Raw genomic sequence first — 16,152 nt, forward strand, 5'->3', positions numbered from 1 at the left:
GGTATCCAGTATGCAGAAAACAACCCCAACATTAACACCCACACATACTGACACATACCAGCATTTGCATATAATATTTGCATAGCAATACATTTCTCTGTCATCATTTATGCCTTTTAAGCCACCATATGCACACACACACACACACACACACAGTAATGCCTTCTCGACATGAGATATGCATGCACACAGACCACAGGCCATCATACCACATATTTACTAATGGAATCAAACTGCGAGCCATAACACTGGATCTGTGATGTAAAAAAAAAAAGAGAAAAAAAAAAAGGTCCAAACAGTCCTGAAGTAAGTCTCCGATCTATCGTTTGATGTCTCACAAAGCCATTTACCAGCAGCAGCATCCGTCCTCTGCAATCCTTAATTCCAAATCTCTGCTTCTCACATTGTGTTTTCTTTGCAGGGGAATATGAAAATATAAATATATATATATATAAATAATACAAAGGAAAAGGCACATCAAAGTGAGAGCTGGAAACAAAGATTACCTCTGAGAGTCAATGAAGTTTGCATTAATCTCTCTGACAGCATTTTACCACAGCGTTTAAACCAAAAAAGCCTTAAGTGTTTGCTACTGTAATTTGAGTCATTTCAGACATTCTTTTCAGATGGCATTTTTTTTTTTATTTCTAGCATTTTATATCAGCCAGCTTGTAAATGTTCAGATCCTATTAATGACAAAAAGGATTGGAGTGTTTTATTCAAATTTTACATGAAATGTAACTTCAAATGACACATCAACGTTTGACTACTCGCTCTGAATTTCATGTGGTCACAGAGTTAAAAAAAAAAAAAAAAGGAAACACGGAAACCTTGCCAATTGCAAAAGTCAGCACTGTCAAAATGAATAATCCAGTGAAAATGTCATGTATCTCTGCTCGTGACAAGGTATTTTTACAGAGCTTGTCTTGTCTGTTAAATGGCACTAAAGTTAATATTGAATGTGCTGCGATGTTAACAACAGTGTTAAAGTTTAAGGCGCATGACTTCAAGCAAGCCGTGTTTTTGATCAACCCAAACACCCACCCACCCCCTCCAGTGATCTAACTTCTTACATCAGTTTGTACTATCATCCAGGCGTTGGTCAAACCCACGTTGCCTTCTGTGCCGAAGAGTTTGAGGCCCTTCTTCAGATCCCTCTGGGCGTAGTGATCAATCTGAGGAAACAGGACAGGGAACAAAATTGTTGTTTTACAGAAGAAAACAAGATAATGTACCAATCCTTTCTCTCTGCTTCTGTGTGAGTTTGAATGAAATGCGATGCCTGTTAAGCATCAGATGTTTCGGAGCAGATTGTTTCCTTTTTCATCGGGTGAGAACAAATGTGATTTGAAGTCAAGTGGCAACAAATAACCCCATCGATTCTCACTTCTCGTGAAGGAAAATGCCGGTTCAGTCTATCAGAAGTAAAACTACAGGCACAAGTTGTATTTAAAGCTGGTGTTGGGGGATTTTTTTTTTTACGGGGGAGCACCAGTGGGCAAAAATGACATAACAATCTTTCAGCATGTTGTATTTCAAGTGTTCTGAGAGAACACTAGACCTCTACACCTCTTCTTGGCTTTGTATTCAGGTTAATTTATTTCATTTAAAATATAGCCTGTGATGGAGACTTTAGGCCAACCACGGGTCATTTCAGAGAGAGGGTGTTTCCTATTGGCTATCGCTACGAATGCGGCTGCCTTTGCATGTCCCTTCACATATTAAGCCTGAGTCAATGGTTGGAAAAAGTGGCTATTTCAGTATTGGCAACAGCTGCCCACATGGCAAAGCAACTAAAAAAAAAAGGAAGACGGATGTATCAAAAGAAAAGTCTAAAAGAGAATCTAATAATAAATACAATCAGAGGGGTTACTAGGAAATCAATTCAGTCCCGGACTCGTCTGCTGGGACCTGTAAAACATTGTCACATGCACCCCGAATGACAGGCACAGAGAGAAGGCTAGTAAAAACTTTATGGATTAATTTTACTGTCCACCAGCCCACTGATGTGGCGGCTCAGAGCTGCAGAACTAGGGCTGTATTTTCAAATCCTTTTTTCCCCAGAACTGCCTTAGCCTGGTTTGACCACACCCAGGTTCACTGTGTGAATATACGCATCTGGCCACGCCCCACTCAGGGTTGGTCCAGCCGTTGCATCCTAACGGGTGCAAACCTCGGCTTAATTTGGTTTGTCACTGATTTGTCCGGCCTCCAGGGTTGCTGAGCAAACCTTAATGTAAACAGGATATCCAAACTATAAATACTACAACGGCTTGAGCTGTGAGCAATAGTTGCGCGGAACCGGGCTAAAACTGCCACCCCCAGCTTTAAAAACAGTTTGACAGTATTTTTACCTTTTTTTTTTTTGACACCAGACAGTGCAGAAGCCAGGAATCATAGTGTTTACATGGTGAATCATGTTGTTTTGTTTTTTTTAACGGTAGATCGCCGGAGGACTTATAGTGAACATGTTTAGAATAGAAAAGGCAAAAAAAAAAAAAAAATACAAGGAAGGTTTTTTTGTTCCATCTGGGCAGGAAATTTGTCTTTGGTATTTTACTGTATCTATTGCCTTCACTGGTGAGACAAACAGCAATACAACAATATACAGTATGTGCAAAAGTTGACATGGCTTATTGAAATCTCCCGGCATGGAGATACTTTAGTGCAGTTTGTTGATTATGATTTATTGCACCACTCCATTGTCCGTAACACGTTTTCTTGGCTACAGCAAAACATGCAGCAATACAGTTGAGGTTGGATATTGGTGGTTGCATGTTATAACACCAGTTTTAATGCCACATCACCACTTTACATGGTTTCAAGTTGGACCATTACTTTACACGCTACACTGCTGACCTTCGTGAGCATCCAAACGCGAGGCAGCCTGCAGTTTCTCATGCTTAGCACGCTTTAATGGACTGAAAGGCTGCAGTCTGATGCTCGTTCTCAGCTCATGTTTCACACTTGCTCAAGTCTCCTCATGTGGCATTAAGACAAATAAACCGTGGTCAACGGTGAGGGGACAGAATGGTTACTGAGCTGCTGTTCAATATACAGCCTACATTCGGCTCCGTGTGGGTTTAGTTAAGAAGCACTGGTTCAGCAGCGTGAACCTAAACATACAAGATAAAAAAAACATTTCACGAAATCAGCTTTTCCAGTAAGCTTCGAATGAAAAGACAACAAACGGTAAGCGTGAGCACAGTCACAGAGGTAAACATGATTAAACACACCGAACCCTTTGAAGTTAATAATTCGGAAATACAATAATTCACAATTCACAATACAACCAGAGAGCATGGGTGCTACATAGGAACAGCAAACACAAACTCCAAGCACACACAAGCCTTGTTTACACATTTAGATGGTCAATCCCATCAGACATCAATCTTATTGATCTCCACTAACCTTGCTCTCTCCTACACGGCAGCCTTTTAGCTTATGAGCTGCTGCAGACACCAAACACCTTGTTAAATCTTCAAACACTCAACCATGTATATGGCCTTCATTTTTCCAAGCAACTTATTAAATGTTGAACATGCCTCACTCCTACATTTTTTTTTTTATTGTGGTATTTAAATATGTTAAAGGGCAGATTTTGCTTTATGTAATCGCACATTTGCATGAGACAGAAGTCATTTTAAATTGTTGGTAAAATAGAATATTAATGAAGTTATTTACTTCACTCAGACGTTAAAACTAAACCGGATTTCATTAACCCACGATTGGCCTTCTCCTTCTGCAATTTCCCTTTGGGGATGAACAGACTATTTGATGAATATATAATAATTCTTTCAATAAAGATGAAGAAATAGGGCACACAGAATGCAGAATCTTGCTTTTAAGGTAACTCATGGAGTTTCTGTCCACCATTAAAGCCATTAGGTCATGTTTTTAGAGGTGGGTCTCAGTTTTGTTTCATTGTCATGCTCGTACAATACACATTCCTGCCAAATGTTGCACAAAAGTCCACAAATAGACAGCTGGAGATTTGCCAAATGACATGGCAACACACCAGCAAAGGTAACAGGGAAGAAGATGGCAAGCAAACAAATGTGGATGTAAATAATGTACGGTGTAAAATATGTACATATTTGCTTTTGCGAGTGTTTAATGAGGAAGGACATGAGTTCAGCATTTTGTTTGGTCTCTGGGAAACATTCAGTTTTCTTTTAGTTTCAAACACAGATTTTTTTTTTTGATGTATATCTGCTTTTTCCTGACTGTAATCTGTGATAAAAGAAAATGGTGCAGTTCCTGAGGTTCCTACATGCAATTAAATATGTTTACTGTGTATTATTATAAAATGTTGTTGGATACGCGTTAAAATATTTCGTTGCACCAGTGGCTGTGGGGGAAAATGCCCCACCAGCCCTGGGGCAAGATGAACCATATGTTTCGCTTACAACTAACTACATTCAACATTTACATTGGCACAAGCATTATTTTGTAATATTACAGAACCGACATCCCTACGCCAGACTCTCACATACAGTAAAAAAAAAAAAAAAGTGGCTCATAAATAAATCAGCTGAAAGTGACTAAACAATGTGTTAACAGTAAAGCATGTTTAATGGGGACAGTTTCATATATGCCTTCAAAACAACAACATGGTGACATGTTGCTCAATAAAACTGCCAGACATAGTTTTATGACTGTGTGGTGACTGTATACCAAATCCCAGAATGCCAACATAATGGTGCCTCCAAAGCGTTACAAATGCTTTCATAATAGCAAAGAAAGATGAGAAAGACATCTCGACAGATGTAGATGGACGGTGTACTAAACTCACAAACGTTCTGGGCTTTTCAACCGTAAATATGCAATTTGGTAAATAATAACGTGCTTTTATAAACTTCTGAACCCTTCTTGATATTTCGCTCGCCGTAGGAACGACGTAGCCCATACTAAGGGTGAGATATGTCTTCACATCTGCAGTTGTGTTCGTTTTCGACTTTGACTGACTTGAATGTCGACATGAACCGCCGGTGACTTTATATGTATAAATGTATAAAAAGATTGTCAGACGTTCTGGTTCCGGTAGCAGCTGAGAGCTGAAGACTTTGCCTGCTTTTCTGTTTCATGTAAGGGTTTGTGAGCTTGAGAAGTGTAGTAACGGAACACCATCCGAAAGGGACTGTTCTTTTGTCCTTGTAACTGAATAACCTGCTATATCCTCATTGCAGTGAAAGCACAAAAACTTTAAATATGATGTCATTGAAGATCAAAGAACTTTGCGACAAGCTCACGAACCCAGATTTATGGCCGTTTAGGATTTGTTCAGGTTTACATGCCAGCAAATGATACAGATTTTGAGTTGTGTTTCTAGCTGCCTGATTCTATTTTTTGACATTTATTTCAAAGGTACAGATAAGAACTTTAAATGAGCCAGAGTTAGCCATTTTCATCTGTTTCACATAGTTAATTTAAATCCAAAATTCTCTCTCTTTTTAGACATGATTTGGTCTCCACCAACATCCTAAGTAAAACATGTTCTTTTGCTGCGGTAGGTAGAAGTTGAGTTTCTGTTTGGTGCGAGGCAGTTAGTGCACTGCCAAGCATAGTGAGACTGAAGCGTTGAACAATTAAACTCCTACTGGCCCAAGTCCCCCCAAAAATTTCATTTTATTTCATTTTGTTTGTTTGTTTTTTTGTTTTTTTTACATATAACATCACATTACAATAATGTAAAAAAAAACATTTACCAATTATTTAACTATTTTAGAAATAAAATCTGCTTGTGTCTGGCCATGGAGGGTAATGTGAAGTCACGTCCCATATAATGTTAATGTTAGCTTGACACATCAGGAACTGTTTACCTGCAATGGAAAGTGGTACTTGGAAAATTTGGTTTGGTGCATATGGGGTACATGGTCTGAAAAGGACTCTATGCACCAAAACAATTAGCTAAAAGAGACTAAACAAAAAGTATAATTTAGCTTTGAAAGGATTCTCTTCACATTCCTCAAAGTATTAAGATTAGATTTTTTTTTTAAGTTGAGTATTTGAGCATTCCTTTTGTCATTTCTGCCTATTATTACACATTTTCTTTCATGTTCGCCTTTTCACTTCATAATAATATAGATGGGATCCCTCTCAGCCAATCACATCACTCAGTCAAAATTAGACGTTGCATTTGAATCTGTAAACATTAAAAAAAAAAATTAAAAAAAAAATCCTAATTTGGTTGCCTCAAAGAGACGGAGATGAAAGAGAATTGTGAATGAACAGACAAATGACACAGACTGTAATTCTTTGCAACAATAAAGATGTGCTGATCTGATTTCTAAATAAACTTGCGCTGTAAGCCACTTCATGACATCACAACTCTGGCAGAAGGCAACACGCAAGCGATCTCCAAACTGATGTAAGAATCCAGCACGGGGTGCCCTTATGTGCCATTTGAATGGACTGGATAAAACCTTCTGAAGTTTTTAAAATTAAAAAAAAAGACAGAAAAGGAAAAAGAAAATTTGTTTTTATTCAAATCTAAGTAGGTCATTAGTTAGGAGGGACTCCCGTGAAAGTGCGGCAAGCAGACTGCATAAGTCACAGCTGTACTTTTAAAGCTTAGTATTGATGTTGTCCTCGGGACACAAGTCGCCCTTTAACTACACCAGCAGGGTCAACGATGGGCCATCAATTATTTATATGGCAGGAATACAAGGAGAGATAACAGTTGTATATGGGGAGGAGAGGAGAGACGAGGCGAAACAGAGAGATGTGAAGTTGGAAAAAGAGAAGAGAGATGGAGGGAGGTAGGGAAGGTAGTGGGTGTAGGAAGAAGCAGTCTGCAGGGGAGAAGAGGGACAGGATGAGCCTGAAGGCAGCGATGGAAAGAATGAGTAAAAGCAAATACACGGTGGGGTAGACGAAGTGGTCATGTGACGACTGGACTCCAGATGACACAGGCAGTAGAGCAAACAAAGAAAAGGAGCTTTCCGTCTGTGACAGCCCAGGAGAAAGGATCTCATGTTTGAAAGAAACACAAGGCAGGGATTTCGGAGGAGAGGAAATAATGAAAAGAAAAATGCCTCAGTTTATGCGTTTCCTCTAAACAGTGGATAGCCATTACCTGTGGGGAGGAGGGGGGGGGGGGGGGGGACAGAATCAGAAACACAGAAAAGTAGATAAAGGCACCAAAAAAAAAAGAGGAAAGATCTATGATAATAGTCCTGACGGATCTCCCGTGGTCACATTATTTCACTCTAAAATGCCAAACTGTATAAAACATGCCCTACTTCATCTCCTGCAATGATGTTACTTATTCAAAAAAAAAAAAGGAGAATTTTAGCTTTACTGATTCATAGTTTGAATTACTCTCTTGAAATGTGTAATTCCTCATTGTCACACCAGCAGCTTCATACTTCAAGATCATCCGCAATTGAAGGTTTTATTAAATATTTGACTTAAAAAGTCATGTTTCAGTTGTTTCAAATATGCTTGATTTTGGTGCGTGGGATTTCTATATGTGCCTACATGTCCCACAGGGCTTCTTCCTTCCTCTATTGGGTTCCCACGCTCGTTGGCAAGGGTTGGTTTCCTACAAATACGTTTTATCCTTCTGCAGAGGGAGCCCAGATTTCATTCCCTGGACATCGACCCAATTTGGACCAAAGTCAAGGTTCTTCAAGGGCATTTGGTTCAGACTCTAGTCTGAATTGCCTTGCCGGGCATAAATCTTTGGAAATGTTGCACTGCATTTGGAAAAGGAGTTATACAGGGATGCTACCAATCAGACGAATTCATATATGTTATTCCTATGCCTCGGGGTAAATTGGTCAAGCTAGAAACTAGAGAACGAATGGGGAAAGCAAGTCTCAAATTTAAGACTTCTGTCTCTGAATTTTAATTCTGTCCTCGGGAGCAGCAATAACATACATTAATTATTAAAGCGTGCGGCATTCCCCTTTAAGTGGCTAATCTCAGTCCTTAGCTGGAGTAAATCAATTACAATCCCAGCTCTTCTCCGTCCTCGCCTTCTAATCAGTTCTTGATTAACACTTGGCAAAGTTGGCAATCGTGAGTAGACGATCAATGCCGCTAACACGGAGAAGTCAGCGAAGGAGCAGGATCAAGGCTTTAAGGGATGGTACTTCAACGGCTCTAATCAAGCTGGGAGTTGAGACAAGATGTCGGACAATAAGAACATGTCAAGACTCATTACGTTTGAGACAATAACTTTGTGATCCTAGACTTTACCTGTTTAGCAAAACTTGAAATTCAACACAAAGACTTGTTTTTCATGGCCTGATGTTGATGCTCCATAAAATTACAAGAAGTGTGAGATTATTTTTGACGTGCAGCTGAATAACTCTCAAAACCTTTCGCCTGCAGCTACTGGCAACAACAGGTGCATTTGTTTTGAGCTGTCATCTGAGGCTTTCAGTGCTTTTTTTTTTTTTTTTTTTGACATTTTGATGCTTCTATCACCTTTTAGCTGCTACTTTACCTTCACTGTAGTGTCGATCGCGAACTCGTATGAAACGGATCCTTACTCTATATAAATCCAGAATATGCACAGTGCTCCTATTGATGTCTAGTCTTTGATGTTGTCACTCATTCAGGAAGTTAAGAGCGCGTTACGATAAAAACATAATAACTTAGTGGATGTAGGCTTTTTCAATGATGTATGAACGGTAGCAGCAAGAAGGAAGAGCGAAGCTTTCACCCTGGAGATCTGTCCTGGGTGTAACCCTGCATTTCGCCCAAATGTCAGCTGGGACAGTCTCCGGCCCTTCGTGATGCGGCACAGGTTAAAGTGGGTATAGATAATGGATGGATGGATGGTGTAGTGACACGAGTGCGTGCAGTCTGAGTGCAGCGGGTCATACGAGTTGACTGCCTGAACTCACTGACAAATTATAACAATTTTTTTTTTTTTAAAAAGGCAGTAGCAGTCACAAGCATATGTGTAAACCTCAAGTTCATCTCTCTTTGGCTCATCAAGTGACTTGACAGGGTTTCATCTTTCATAAGGTGAACCCCATTGTAATGTCCAAAAATGCTACTTATTAGCTGAGCTGTTTATTTTGAAGAAAAAGGAGACAAATTGCAGCAAAGATGTAAGAAATACTGAAGCCATGATCCCTGTCCCCCAACTAGAAATGTCATCTTTTTTTTAAAGGTCTTTTTCACAGCGTTCATGTAGAGAAATATAAATCCCTTTATTTACATTAAAAATACATTTTTATTTACGAACTTATTTCCCCCCTAAAAAGTCAAAAATAGGCAGTTTGACTATAAAAATGTCATTAAAAAGTCACTGCGTTGTAGAATAGAAACTTCACCTCAGGTCAATTAAAACCCCAATTTCCCAGAAACAATACTGATTACGCGACTTCCTCAAACAAGAAGTCAAATTTCGTTCTTTAGCTGAAAAATTATGAGTTATTATGAAGCCGTTAACTGAAGTCTTTTTGGAGAGTGGTCATGAATGTCAGCTTCTTATTTACAATGATGGATTTCCTTTTCCAACATAATTAAAAATCTTCAAAGAGAGTTGAGTTGTTTTGTGACTTGTGGAACTGACTTGGATGGAAAACGCTGCATAAATTTGCCAAAATGAAATTTACATAATGAAAGATGGATTTAGAAGTATTTTTTTTAATCTCTGCAGATATAACCAGTCCGAATTCACAATTTGAATATTTTTTTTAATACAAACTCAATGACGAACTCCATTTTTTTTTCAAAGCAGCCCTGTAAACTTAAACCTTATTTGATTGGTATTTTTTTCCGGCTGAAGACAAACTCTCTGGCTGTCTGTGTACGCGTCCTGCTCTTTTTGCTCTCCTGAAGAACCAGTGAAGCTTTGAAAGAACCTGCCACATCACAGATGTTCACCCGGGGCCAATGATGCTATGAGGGGTTGTAAACGTTTGCGAGAAGCTCTCTTTGGATTTCAAGTATAATCCTTTAACCCCTCAACCAGTGCTGTTTTATCAGATTCAGGCACCAGTGAGACAAAAGAGAAAGAGGAGACTAAGATGCTGCACTCTCTACAGACTATTAACTACAATTTCTTTTTCATATTTTTCAATCCACAACCCTGAAACCACTACTTGTCGACACTGCGTGAACCAAGAATATATAGGTGAGCTCTTACTCTACAGGCGTCTTAGAAGAGACTGAATAATTTGAGGCAGGAGGAACAAAAGACACCTGGTCGTCCAACTCGGCAAATTATCAGAAAAAATATTTGCTTCGAGTAAGAGGTGAAACTGACTGCGGAAAACATTTGACTTGTGGGTAATTCTTTAAATCACAGTGAAAATATTTACACGACTACACTGTTTAGATGAAAATGCATATTCAATCATCTGTATCACCTTGAATTATGAGCAACTTCCCAACGTCTGTTTTTTTTGCCCTGGGTTTTTCCTCTCAGGTTGCCCTACTCTACTGATGGGTGTTGTTGGTGGTTTAGCAGTCTGGATGTAACACCTGTAGACACTACGTAGGGCTAAAAAGCACTTCTTCCTCCCTCGATTTAGTTAATATTGTCTTTAAAAGCCATTAGTGTTAAACATCAATCAAAAGACAATGCAGTAAATCACACTGCTCTTTGTATAAATGATGTAAATGCAACATGATTTATTATTTATTGCTTCCTCTTGCAGAGCTTCACTCCACTGTCTTCCAGGATCAAAGCCTGATTGCAATTTAAATTACTTATAATTATCACCTTCGCAATTCCTCAACACTATCTGCCGCGCTCACCGCACATTTCCATGTCACATATAATCCAAGACTCCACAAACAAATGTCTTGTCTGTTTGCCGATCGTCTCAATTTGTCTGTCATATTAACATCGCCCTGACATGGGTGTATTTTCGTAATGTGATTAGCCAGGGGTGTTTATCTAATTGCATTTCTGCAGTCTGCATGAAATGAACATTCCTCACACTTAAAATGTATTCTGACAGGGGTGTTACATTTTTATATCTTGACAAGCTAAAGTGTTCTGACGGCTGATGCCGGAACTGCGATGATGTGGAAAAAGGAGAGCTATCACACTTGAAATAGGATTTCAGCGGGCGTCATATGATAGCTCGTAGTTCCCTTTCCTGCACGAGTGGCTGCACTTCACCTGCATTTGAGGTAGACTGTTCACAAGTGGATACATTTTCCACTTCTTATCAAATTATTTCTCCGTTTTCCACGTTGGCTTTCACAGAAGGAGAAACAGGGCCGAGAGGAGAAGACAACGATGTGCCAGCGCGACAGACATGTTGAAACGGATCTCTTGGTTCTCGGGAGAAATGATGCGTGTCAACACAATTTACCATGAGACATTTTCTCACTGGAAAAGCTAAGTTTTAGTTTCAAACACATCCAACAGGATGAAACAAGGTGATGCACTTCAGTGTTCAGATAAACATGAAAACTCCCTGAGGAATATTTGATAACAGTTTATTCTATCCCACCCAGTTTAAATGTCTATACCGCACTGTATTGTAGTTGTAAGCCGATATAAAAGGCTTTTCTGAATGGTTTTTTTTTTTGCTGTTAAAACTTAAATGGACCGTCTGTACACATTAGTAGTCTTTATTATAAAACAAGCCTAAGAGTCTTTAATGTCTACATTGGTGCGCACATGAGCAACTCGGAAGTGGGAAACATCTGACCTCTGAGCTGGAAAAGCAACCCGAGTGCCTGTCGAATATCCCAACAGGAAGGTTTTTAAAGCTCCGAGTAGGTTTGACGTCACTGGACACGGCAGAGTTTGTGGCGAAAGGAAAAAAAACTTGCTGAAAATGGAAATGTTTTCAAATAATATTGACCTCCTGAGCTCCATTTGGTCGGTTCGTTAGTCTATAATGAGGTTGTTTGTAACTTTTCTGCATTATGACAACAAAAATAGAGCAGATGTTCTGGCTGCGGTCATGTTGCCTGTTTGCAAACGCTCTCAATTAGGAAGTGGGACGTTCCCAAATGGGAACTTTCTCTATTCCCAGCTGCCTGAATGCCCGGTATGTACAGTAAATGTTTACTATTTCAGTTGGGTGTTTTAGCATGCTAATATTTGCTAATTTACACTAAACACAAAGTTCAGCTGCGGTTGGTGGGAATGTAATGGGCAGTTAAATTTCAAATTCTTAAAAAAAAAGTCAGAAGGATTCATGCTCTCAATTGTGTGTGCAAACTTTCTCGGCAAACCATCCTATAGTTAAGTTATTTCAGTTAAAAAATGTTTTTTTTAACTGTATATACAGATATAAAAGGTTGAAAATTATAAATGTGACTTACAAAGACATCAGTGGCGGAAAAAGTATTCAGGTCCTTTACTTAAGTAAAAGTACCAATACCACACTGAAAAAAACTCCAATAACTACCAATTTAAGTCCTGCATTAAAAACTTTACTTAAGTAAAAGTATTAGCAGCAAAATATACTTAAAGTGTCTAAAGTAGAAACACACACACACACACGTCAGTGTTTTACTATTATATTTGATGTTTTTGGATTAATATTACTGTTGAAATAATGTGTATTTTAGTGCTGTAGTTATTTTATTTGCTTATTTTGACTACTTTATTTATTGTTTGTTAGTTTAATCTTCAGTAATTATATGTTTGTATCTTCTATATTCTGTAAGAACCATATATCGCTAAAAAGATAACAAGCGTGCATTTTCCAGAAAATCCAAGTAGGTTTTAAAATAGTTTATTTAGCTTAAAAGTAGGATATTTTCTCAGCCCTTAAAGGAATATCTAATCTCTGAGTTAATCAAAACAATTCAAGATCAAAATCACCAAATTTGGAGATACACGTTTTTCACTGGACAGGAGGGGTTTGAATAACTGTCATCTTAAAAGTACCTCGTTGTAGTGGAGTAAAAAGTAAAATGTTTGCCTATGAGATTCAGTGGATTAGAAGGAAAAAAATTGCATATGGTGGTAATACTGAAGTCAAGTACAAATACCTTAAATTTGTACTTAAGTAGCCTACAGGACTGAAGTGAATGTATTTAGTCTAATTCCACCACTGCAAAAAATTCTTAACTCAGTCAAAGTCCATCAACTACATTTCTCACAGCACCTACAAAAACCAACCGTACAAATAAATAATTTGGTTCTTTATAAATACTTAAAAAATATTAATTATAGATTGAGACTTCATTTTTCATATTCATATAACATGTTAGTACACCGGTTACAGTTACTGAAATATTTATTTGTTTCCAAAAAGAGCTGCTTTTTTGTTTTGATCGTTAATCATTTTTTTACATGCTGCATGTTAATGATTGGTGGGTTAAAAAAAAGTAATTAGTGTTTTAAAGTTTCAGAAACAGCTCCATCAGAATGAGAATCATTGCTCCTACATCTGCTGTTGTAGTTGTTAGTGGCGGTCATGATTCAATTTAATGGCTCTGATGCCCTTTGGGTTAGTGGATGAGGTCTTACGGGAATCAAACCTGACCATAGCTCTTCATGACTTCCTTTTTACAGCCGCATTACCTCACCTTGACTCGTCCCAGAGCACACAAGCAGACAGAAAATCACCTCTACATCTGGCCCTGACAGCCACCTTGTCCAGCCATCACCCACTGAGCAGCAGAGGAAACACTTCATGCTGCTCTGACCTAAAACCTAACTTTGTGTTGAGGTGAGAACATAAATGATCCCGGCAGGGTGAGCTACACTCGAAATTGATGTTGTGATAAAACCTCAGCAGGGCAAAAGTCCAAATCGAAAGCTTCAGTAATGATCATTTGTTGGCTTTTATGTGCTTTTATGAAACAGTTGGGCGTCACAGAGTCAAAGAGGGTCACGCACTCGTCAAGCGTGACCTAATTAAGCAATGTTACACGAGAGGGTGGGCTTTAACGTGATTATTGGCACGACAGTGATGCGGTCAGGACCGAGGCGCAAGCGTTAAAGCACACCCTCTCGTGCACAGCAAATTTCTGGTGTGAAATATCTTGGAGTTAAAGAAAGAGTTGGATTTTGGGAGTTTATTTTCTAAGTTAGACTACAGCTTGTGTTCAGCGTTATTCTTTGGTGGGGTGATATTTTGAGGTTCATTCGCTGAGTGTTGAAGAGCATGATTCAACACGGTGTTGACTGCGCAGCTTTGTTGCTGTATTAGCATTTCCCAGCATGCCTTAGTTATTTCTTCGTAACCTTTGCGAATAAAGCAATCTAAGTGACAGGCAGAAATTATATTTAGTTTTGTTAAAACATGCTGTTTATTAATATTTCAATGAAGACATAATGATAAATAAAATGGGGCTATCATTCAAAACCACAAGTGTATAAAATAGGAATGTAAGATATATATCAATCACAGTCTCAATGATATATTGGTCAGCATGTAACTTGTCAATCGAAGTTTTCATGCAGCATTAATTGTTGCACACCATATAATCACACTGCATATAATTGTTAAATATAAATTTGTGACAGCTATGTTGTTAATTTGTAGTCAGTCTCACCTAAAACCTTTTTAGTGTGATGAATTTTTAACTCCATGAATTTAAAATAATTCACGCTTTTAAGTATTGACTGTTAACACTGTGAAAGAGTTTCACATTCAAACTCATGGTTAAAGTAAAAGTTACTCTTCATGGGAGTCAAGTTTTAACTCCCAACGAGTTCAAGGTTCAACTCCTGAAAAGTGTTAAAAAATAACTCCTAGAAAAAAAGTTACTTTCACTCTGCTTGAGAGTGAATTCGATGGTCTCACATGTACAAGCAAAAAAAAAAAAAATTGATTTGAACTCAGAGAGTTTATTCCAAAGATGTGAATTTGCTGTGTGAATTTGTGATAATACAACACGCTACCATCGAAATAAAATACGTAATCAAGATGTATTCATATTGTGGGGCAATTCCCTCTCAAAATATAACACTTTTTGTTGGCGTGAGCTCCGTTTCCATGTCAATGCATGGGCTATAACTAAGAACTGGAAAACAACATGTCACGTCAGTAGAAGCGAATGTAATGTATGCAATGTTTACCACTCCAGGAATGTAATGTATGCAATGTTCACCACTCCAAGAAGTAGTCCGAACCCTAGCAACAGAGACGAGATCTAATCCGTTTATTTCTTTCCAGAGATCGTTCCTCAAAATGAATAACTACAGCACATAGAGACACTACACTGCTTAACTCGCTCAATCTCGTTGTAAGTAAGATATCCGCTGAAAAAAAAGATGTCGATGGAGTCATGCATTTTTATGTTATGTGTTAAAATCAAACCGGTCAAGCTCGATCTGTAGTGTTACGGATGCTTGGAGCAACAAAAATGGACCAAAAGAGACCCGATTTCGCCAAATGGGTCACAATTATTAGGTCTATAACAAGTAAACACGACATTATATTGCATATTATATGAAATTCGATTCCAATTATATATTCCCATTGAAAAGGTGGAGTGATATTTCTAGTGATGATCAGGGTGTGATGCTTTATGGTGATTTGACCACGTTCCAAATGTACAGTTGACCAATCAGATCGCTGGGTCGGAACTACTTGTTGTATCATGTGGTTTCAAGCACTTGAAGCTGCTAAGGGTTGCATTAGTTTCAACAGCAGTGGCAAACACAAAGTTAGTTTGAAATTTATTGTTGACCTTCGCTGTGAACTTGAAAACTATTTGATATAAAAAAATAAATAAAAAACTTTTCAGCAAATTAACAACAAAGCAGAAATGTTGAGAATTTGACCTTGCAGTATTCATCTTATTGTAATTTTGTTTGGCTGTAATACAGGGAAGTTACACAAGAGCCTTGCCTGAAGGAAATTCTGTCTAAAATTGGGAAAATTTTAATTTGCACACAACAAAAAAATGGAAAATTGCTAATACTAATTCGGTTTCAAGGGGAAAAAACAAAATCCATTTGCACCATATGAAACTTAAAAAAGCAATCATTGGGATTGCCTTTCTTGGCCTCACTTGTAGTTTAGCAGTGCAATTTTCTCATTCTTCAAAATTGGATTTGGATGATTATCCAAACGGATTATGTTTATGTCATTTAAAAAAATTTAAGTAGAGACTTAAATGATTTATTTGGTTTAACAACACCATAGTTTTGAGTTTCAGAATACATTTTAGCAGAACGTTGCTGCTAAATAAAGAATTGTTGCTCTTCTGGAGTTATTTATCATATCAAATATAAGACTAATCAGCATGGTGTTTGCC

The 16,152-nt window shown here is 38.1% G+C and overlaps 1 protein-coding gene across 3 annotated transcripts in view; it reads right to left on the reverse strand.

Annotated features, from left to right (window-relative positions):
* Positions 1-16,152, reverse strand: part of tspan4a (tetraspanin 4a) — a 133,208-nt gene that overhangs the window by 14,736 nt on the left and 102,320 nt on the right. For all 3 annotated transcript variants that reach the window (XM_069165659.1, XM_069165655.1, XM_069165658.1), the window contains one exon: positions 1,074-1,175. In XM_069165659.1, coding sequence (XP_069021760.1) covers positions 1,074-1,175 — 102 coding nt within the window. The remainder of the gene's footprint in view (positions 1-1,073; positions 1,176-16,152) is intronic.

The sequence above is a fragment of the Embiotoca jacksoni genome, unplaced genomic scaffold, assembly GCF_022577435.1.
Source record: "Embiotoca jacksoni isolate LCO1_2020_lvr unplaced genomic scaffold, fEmbJac1.0.p SCAF_35, whole genome shotgun sequence".
Taxonomy (NCBI): Eukaryota; Metazoa; Chordata; class Actinopteri; family Embiotocidae; genus Embiotoca; species Embiotoca jacksoni.